Source organism: Pundamilia nyererei, unplaced genomic scaffold (assembly GCF_000239375.1).
Source record: "Pundamilia nyererei isolate P.nyererei 1_Seehausen unplaced genomic scaffold, PunNye1.0 scaffold00102, whole genome shotgun sequence".
NCBI lineage: Eukaryota > Metazoa > Chordata > Actinopteri > Cichliformes > Cichlidae > Pundamilia > Pundamilia nyererei.
In genome coordinates, this window is record NW_005187503.1 from 101,779 (window position 1) to 110,356 (window position 8,578).

At 39.3% G+C, this 8,578-nt stretch overlaps 1 protein-coding gene across 2 annotated transcripts; it reads left to right on the forward strand.

Annotated features, from left to right (window-relative positions):
- The first annotated feature begins 3,117 nt into the window (after positions 1 to 3,117).
- On the forward strand, positions 3,118 to 6,606 carry cfap20 (cilia and flagella associated protein 20). 2 transcript variants are annotated; one of them, XM_005740596.1, is made up of 6 exons: positions 3,118 to 3,206; positions 5,231 to 5,310; positions 5,680 to 5,791; positions 5,886 to 6,074; positions 6,184 to 6,297; positions 6,423 to 6,606. In XM_005740596.1, exons 1-6 carry the CDS (start codon positions 3,174 to 3,176, stop codon positions 6,426 to 6,428), a joined length of 534 nt encoding a protein of 177 aa, XP_005740653.1. In that variant the 5' UTR covers positions 3,118 to 3,173; the 3' UTR covers positions 6,429 to 6,606. The 2 variants fall into 2 exon arrangements, with proteins under 2 accessions (XP_005740653.1, XP_005740652.1); XM_005740595.1 differs by lacking the exon at positions 3,118 to 3,206 and adding an exon at positions 3,560 to 3,941.
- Positions 6,607 to 8,578: the final 1,972 nt, after the last annotated feature.

An 8,578-nucleotide genomic window follows, 5' to 3' on the forward strand; every position in this document is an offset into this window, starting at 1 on the left:
GTCCTTGTTGTCCGATTATATAAATTAAGAGCTCCTCAGTTGCTTTTAATTTCATACTTTTATCTTCTCTTCATTTCGTCCATCCTTTGTTCTTTCAGTAATTTGCTAAAAAGGTAAGGAAAGAATAGGCCCAGAGAGTCAGATGTGGAGCTCTGGGGCGGAGAGCGTCCTCCAATGGAAAGTAAAGTTCAACAGGCGGACCTCCTCTTTCCATCATCTCTTTCATATGACGTATTACAGAAAATGTAATGAAGATGTGTCAAAAATGTTAACTTCTTTCATTTTCTTTCTTGTCATTCCCCATCTTCCTCCACCTTTCTGTTTTGTCTCATAATATCTCCCATTTTCCACCTCTTTAGTTTGAGCTCTCGTCAAATAGGACATCTTCTAATATATTTCATCTGAAACAGGGATTTGGAAAGGCAAGGCTTGAGCGTCCGAGGTGTCGAAAAGCAGAAGAGGAACACATACTTGGATGGATAACAGTTGGATTGGGAATAACAAGAAAAGAGTAAGTGGCTGGCAGGCTAAAAGGAGGAGGAAAAATTAGAAAGAGCTGGCCGGAAGACTGCTCTGTCTCTGTGGGACAAAAACAAAAGACAGTTTCAAAATCGTTTATTTAAAGCTGTCTCCAGGGTGGTCCCACTTGGACAGCGTTAGAGAGAAAAAATATACGTTTGTCTCTGTGTAAATACATGATTCAATTAGAGAAGTAAAGAGCAAAATAAAAGCGTAAAGCATACAACGCAGCATAAACTGTTTCTGTAGATGTTTTTATGAAGCTGCCAGCCTGCGAACCCGTGAACCAACACACACTTATAAAAATGGGAGAGGACACCTTCATAGTGAAAGATAGATAAAAAGTAGAGAAGGGATCACTTTACATTTGTTTCACCACAAAGAAGCATCACCTAAACACACAGGAGGATAAACAGCTGTAACATCTGTCCCATTGAATATGTTTGCGGTTGTGTGGCTAACATCAAAACGTCAAATAAAGTCCTGTGGCAGTAATACCGGTGAAAAAAACCATAGGCGTCAGTTCTTATGAAGCTAAAAGGAGACTTCGCTGTTGGTGATGTCATTATACAAAGTGCCTGGTTAATGTTTGATTGAATGTTTCTTGGCTTGTTTAAATATTTGAAATCTTTGCCAAATGTTTAAACTGTTGGAGACGGAGGAAGGATGTCGCGCTTGACACTTTGGCGGAATTTAGAGGGTGGAAAGAGTGCTTAATTTAAGTTGTGCATAGGAAATCTATTTCTAGAAACCTTTGGGGTAGATGTATTAGGGAATTAAGGGGCACTCCAGTACTTAAACTTAAACTCTGACAAAATTGGAAATGTCAGAGGAATTATCTGGGCTTGCAGACAAGGGTAAGTCTGCAGGCATTTAGCAAGCAGAGAGGAGCTAAAACCTCATGGGAAAAACAAACATATTTTGTTAGGCTGAGAGGGATTTATTTTAGCTTTCAGTAGGTCTTCTGTTCAGAAGTACTGAAATAGCCCTGTTACAGATTTTAGCAGGTGGCAGAGAGCTTGGAGAGGTGGGCATATGCACTGGAGAGAAAATGAATGAAAGACAGTAAAAGCAAAAATAGAATAGAATAGAATAGAATAGAATAGAATAGAATAGAATAGTCATTGTAAATGTAAGACTAAATACATGTGTATGAACGAGAGGGAGACGGGGGAACACTGAAGGTGAAAGCAGTAGAGGTAGTGAAGATGTATGAGTTTAAATAGTCGGAGTCAGCTATTCAAAGAAAAAGACACTGCATGAGAGAGTTGAACGCGAGCGTGCAGGCAGGCTGAAAATAAGATTCAGGGGTGATTTGTAACTGTGGAGGTGGCGGAGTTGAAGATGTTAAGATTTAAATGGGGGGTGACCAGGATGCAAGATTGAGGTGAACAGCTGAGGTTAGATAAAGATGGAGCTGTCTTATAAGCAAACTTCAAAAAGATGATTTCATTTTCTAGAACTGGAGTTAAATAAGATAGGATGGTGGCTGGACTAGACTCTAGCTGCCTTTTTAGGTCTGTGGGGCTAATGTATTAGTCAGAAAAAGCAGAGGATATGGCCGTCAGATGAATGCTCTTTAAGGTAGGATTCAAAGGCAGTCTCATGGTTCAATGATATGTTACATTATGGACTGATAATGTCCTGATATCTACTGCAGGACCCAATGATAATTAAAACATCATTTGAATTGAATTGAATTTTTGAATTGAAATTTTTATTTCAGTCAACAACAACAGATTATAATTTTACATTTAGAATCATTACTTCAGTATTAAGTTTAGAAACTCATTAAATCCTAAAACATGATGTTTGCCTAAAACAGGGATGTCAACATCAATGTCAACCCACTTTTCTGTCAGTGTAAGGAAATAGCCGAAATAAATAAAGAGTAGCTACACTATTATCAGATCAACATGAATAATCTTGGTCTATATGGACAGGTAAGATGTCAGATAATATTATTAAGCATCTGGGTCGCTGTGACTGGTACTGTACCTGAGTAAATTCTGATGCACCAAAAACAAAACAAAACAAAACAAAAAAACATTCAGAAAGAAAAGAAAAGAAAGTGAAAGAAAGACCATTATTGCTGTGTGACACAGCAAGTTTAGGAATAAATCCGATACCAAGTAAATACAAGGTTAGTATTGCTGATACCAATACTTTCAACCCATAAAGCTAGTTTATTTAGGGGAGAGCGTTTATGAGATAAATCAATTTGAATTTGCAATTCCTGAACACATTTTAATGATGTGATGAGTGATGAGTTAACACAGCAAAACACACCTTTCAGCTTTTCGTGTATTTTGAAACAGGGGTTTTGGGGGGTCTTAGACCGGGAACCTGTCTTTAAAGCACTTTGGGTCAACTTCTGTTGTTTCAATGTGCTACAGGCTATAAATAAAACAGATTTAAGACAAAGACATGACAAAAAGGTTCACACATTTTTTCATAGTGCATAGAGGTATACTTTTATAATTAGGTGGGCTAAATACTGAACTTAAGACGATTAAAGCAAAGTATCAGTCCCATTGTGCTAGTGTCATTCTGATGCCAATATTTAGTTGGTATTGAAACTATTAATATTTGGATGGATCCTCCCACCTCTACAGACCATAGGAAACTCCAGTAGATCAAGGGTGCCTTGTTTAATGCTGCATCATCCCTCTACAGGAACTGTACAGGTAATATCCTGACAGCTGTAATGGAGGATCAGAGCTGTGCGGCCCTACTTGGTTACGGAAGCTATGTGTGAAAGCTCATCTCTCTAAACTAAAGAGAAGTCTTAAAATTCTTTGGAGACGCGCATATGGATCTGGCTGCAGGCGGTGAGAATCGGGCAGCTCAAGATATTTTGAATTAGTTTATGATTAGGGAGTTTTTATTATATCATGCATTCAGTAACTGAAATAAAAATCATCAAACGTGAAAGCTATTTTGGTTATTTCGGCGACTTCTAGACGACATTATGTTAAACACTTGTGCTTTAAGCTTACACTGTTACCACGGCGACCGAGAAGCGTCAGCATTTATTAACCGGCATGAACAACGTCAGATGATTTTCGTTCCCCAGCAACACCAAAATAAAAACGAGACATCCGCTGCCTTCTTTCTGTTTTCACACCGTGTGGGAATATTCGACCACTCAGTGAAACGGATTTCTCATTTTTCTTCTAAGTGACAACGTGGTAGTTTCTGTTGGCGGAACGGTTTATATTCTAGCACACGGAACCAGAAAAGTTGGAGGCGGAAATTAAACCTGTAAACAAACGTATAGCTTTAGTTAGAAGCGGTTACAGTATGTGCACATTGATTGTCTGCTGAGCCCAAAGAAGATGTTTAAAAACACATTCCAGAGCGGTTTTTTGTCTATTTTATATAGTATCGGCAGCAAACCTCTTCAGATATGGGACAAAAAGGTAAGCAGCCGCTCAGAACGGAAGCAGGGAGCTGTATATTGGCTTAGCGAGCGGGGCTAAAACTGGCTAGCATCATGTGCACTCACGTCGCTTTTAAACTTCGCACTGTTTTATGGCTGTGGACGTTTTCTAGATGCACTTTAAATTCACGACGCGCAGTTCTTGTTGATTACTTGCAGAAGCAACATGATACAGGGTAGCCATGGAGGCAGTGCTGCTAAGTTGCTAACCTGAGTCACACATCAGTAATTGAAGTTACATTCGCTTGATTGAGTCATTGGTACCATTCACACGGTTTTACGGGCTAATGTGCTAAACAGGAGTTATTACTAGTCAGATATTCAAGTATGAGCTTTGCAGTCCTCTCTGCATGGCCATCTATGCAGTGGTGACAAATGATCTGAGACATGAGATATCCATCCATCCATCCATCCATTCATTTTCTGCCGCGTATCCAAGTCCAGGTTGCAAGAAAGCACTCTAAGTAGATGGACTCAGACTTCGCATTCCCCATCACCTTGTCCGGGCGTACACGGATGCGTTCCCAAACTCACCCAAGAGACATAATCTCTCCAGCGTGTCTGAGTTCCTCACCCTAGCTCTGAGGGAATATTTCTGCTGCTTGTATCCACGATTCTATTCTCTTGAGCGACTGGTAAATTGACAGTTTCCCTTAATGCTAAGCTCTCTCTTCACGGTCTGCATCATTGCACACGCCACACCACTCCATCTGTCAGTCTCCTGTCTCTCCTTTCCCATAAGCAAGATCCAGAGATATTTGAACTCCTCTGAAGCAACAACTGATCTCTAACCCGGAGGTCGGGCGGCACCACCCAGTGGTGTCTCCAAACGTCTGTAATTCATTTCAGTTCAATTTTATATAGCACCAAATAACAACAACAGTTGACTTGAGGTGTCTCGAATTATAATGTAAGGTACCTACAGTAATGCAGAGAAAACCCCAACAGTGAGATGACCCCCTATCTGCAAGGACTTCGCGATAGTTGGATAGAAAAACTCAAAGCTTGAAAAGCAAGTATTAGGTTCAGTGCTTTGTGGATTGGGCAGCGATCAGGGGTGGGGGTCCTGGCAGTCCCAATCCCTGGTTGATGAATCTGACTTTAGATATGAGACATGCCTTCTTCATTCATTAGTTTTGCTTCGATATCCCACATCTGATTCAGGGGGGTTTACAGTTGGTACGCCATACAGCACTCTAAACGTTCTGGGAAACATCCTAATTTCTCCATTGAAAATAAGGGAACAAATCTATTTCTGGGTTTTCACAGGTGAGGAACGGTCACATAAAGAGAGTCACGGACAATGACATACATTCGAATGTGCTGGAGATTGAGGGAACAAATGTCAGGTGAGTTTGTCTGTTTATTTATTAATCAAAGGTCAACTTTACTTTCAGTTCTACGATATGTACAGGATATGTAAACTGAAAATTATAATAATATACACAATTATATAATTATATACACTATTGCAGTCCTGGCATATTTAACATGATATTCTTTTTTTCAAGCTCTTGGGTGCATTGATTGTCTTCACTTTGTGTATAATATGTCTTTGTGTTCTGTTTGAAGTATGTGTACATTAATGAATCATGTAGATGCCAGACATAGTAATTAGATTTACTTTCTTTAATATTTTTGTCGTGTTAAATAACTGAAATAAATCTGTTATTTAAGTCTCGCCCATCCTAGCTTCATCAACTCTGTCCTCCCTACAGCACCACCTACATAACATGCCCTGCAGACCCCAAGAAGACCCTGGGGATCAAACTTCCCTTTTTGGTCATGATCATTAAGAACCTCAAGAAGTATTTCACCTTTGAGGTCCAGGTAGAGACATTTAAATGCTTTGTGATTGGCTAACATACAGTCTGGGAATCTACCATAGACCTGGTGCTACGTGTGTCTCATATCTCCCTCTCAGGTTCTGGACGATAAAAACGTTCGCCGGCGGTTTCGAGCGAGTAACTATCAGAGCACGACGAGGGTGAAGCCCTTCATCTGCACCATGCCCATGAGGCTCGATGACGGCTGGAACCAGATTCAGTTCAACCTGTCCGACTTCACCAGGAGGGCTTATGGAACCAATTACACAGAGACGCTACGTGTACAGGTTAGTGCACACATGAGGAACCTCTGAGTCTTTCCTGTTTCTCTATAGTAAGAATTTGGCGCAATATTCCTTTTTCTCTTTTTAACATCTGCTCTGTTTCCCCCCTCAGATTCATGCTAACTGTCGGATAAGGAGGGTGTATTTCTCCGACAGACTGTACTCTGAGGATGAGCTTCCAGCTGAGTTTAAACTCTACCTGCCTGTCCAGAATCAGAAGGCCAAGGTTAGTACATCTCTCCATATACGTGAACGCTAATACAGTGTTACAGTCAAAAAGTTACCATTTCAGCTCTCAGTCTGTAAAAATGTTGTGTAGAAGTTCAACACTTGTCTGTCTGTGTCTTGCAGCAGTAGAGCTTCTTGCGGTGTGCAGCCCCCCCGATGTGACTTGGAGTTTTAGTTGTGACAACATTATGCAGATTCAGTGACACATTTAGTTTTGACTTTTTCGTGAGTCTCTGCACATTCAAGTCTGGTCTGATGTTTCCTTGCACTGCTGTAAAAAGATAATTGAATAAATAATAAAAATCCACCATGTCCATTATTCTGGGGTTTTTCCAGTTTGCCACCATCCTGTGCATTCTAAACAATATTTATGAATGTTGACCACCTTATGCCCTCATCTGTATTTCCTTCTGACACAATGCAGAATCCCTTTATTTTTTCTTTCTTGTACTAGAGGTATGAATATCAGCAGAAAGACTTAGTTTCAATGAATCGTTGTTGCTATTAAAGCTATAACACTTGACAGGAACAAAATATGATCTTTACCTCTGGTCCTTTAAACAAATAAGATCCTGACACTTGCTTGTATCTGATTTTAATCCTGTTATTTTACATGGCAGTAGTTTTATATTTGCTAAAAGGTTTCTCAGATTTGGCTCTCTATTATAGAAATATGTTTAGATGCTGTGATGATTGTGACATTTATTTTGATTAGGCTAACTACTTCTAGCCCAATTCCATAACCACACCTGTTCATTTACAATATTAATAATTACAATATTAGATTTTGTATTAAATGCCTACCGGTGGTTTCTTCACAAAATAAATATCTATAAAAACAGAATGTGTGCTTAGATAAAAGCCTTTATGTGAACATTATCAAGCGCTAGTCTGTTTGTTTTAGGCAGGCTTTTTCTGCTTGATCTGCTTCATTTTGCTTCTTCTGTGTTTTATTCAGGTGTATTTATTACCTATGCTGTTTATTACCAGGTTGTAATAAAGTGTTTTGGGAAAAAAAATATCTTCAGGTTTTCTGTTACCACCTCAACAGAGTTGTTTATGGATCGGTTCCCTGGCTACACAAAATACAATGAATATATGTGTATGTGTGTACACACACACACATATATATACATATACACATATACACATACACATATTTTTTATAAAGATTCATACAATAATTATTTCCTCAAATTAAGCGGGGCAGGGAGGGGTTCACCCGGAACTAGTATAAGGGAAACGAAAACCCGTAAACAAACGAATCACGTGCAATAGCAACCAGCGATATGCGTAGCAACTGCTTGAAGGGTCTCAAAGTGCGTAATGTCTATGGAGTGAGCTCAAGGATGTTTAAAAACACCTCACAGTGCGCGTTTTGTCTCTTATAGAGCATCGGTACCAAACCTTTTCAAATATGGGACTAAAAGGTAAGCAGCGGGTGTAGAGGGTGTATTTTTCCCGACAGACTGTGAGCATGAGCTTCCAGCTGAGCAGTTTTGAGCAGGTGGATGGATGGATCAAAAGACAGCATCACAGGGTCTCTGCTAATAATGCTGCTTGCTTTTAAGTTGATAAAGAATGATTACCACAACTGCTTTTGATGTGCTATAACATTAAGTACAGGATTTAGGATAATCATCTTATTTGTCAAAAACCGAAGGAGGCACACTACTTGTTTAAGTCTTTACCAACTGAAAACCTACTAGAAGTTGGCCTAGAAGCCCTTTTCATTTCTGCCATATTTCAGACCTGCTTATAGAACAAAATGGGTTTGCATCAGAAGTTTGTGAGGGTGGTCTTTGCCTGGAAGCTATTCAAATAGCCAACAAACCACATCTTCACAGATATGTACTGTGGTGTCAAAACTCAGGGGAGGTCACCAAATGGGGGAAAAGAGTTAATGAAACACAGACAAGTCCAATAACCATATAAATGTTTGTTTTTTAAATCAAACACCACACGCTTTCAGTGACAGTTGCCTTTCCAAGATAATCTTTCTCTTCACTTTGGATTTCTGTACACATGAGCAAAACTAGCAATATATTCATTTTTACATATTGCATCAAAAACAAAACAAAACACACACCTCAACATTAACTAATATTGAAGAAACACCTTTGAACTGCTTTGGACGCCTCTTTCTATCGATTGCACTGAAGTACGCATTTTCTGTTTTTCCTCAGCAAGCTCATGTCATTTAGATACATGGTTTGTAAATGTAGAAACTAGTTTTTAGGGGAGAAAAAAAACAAAACAAACTCTACTCAGATGTTAAC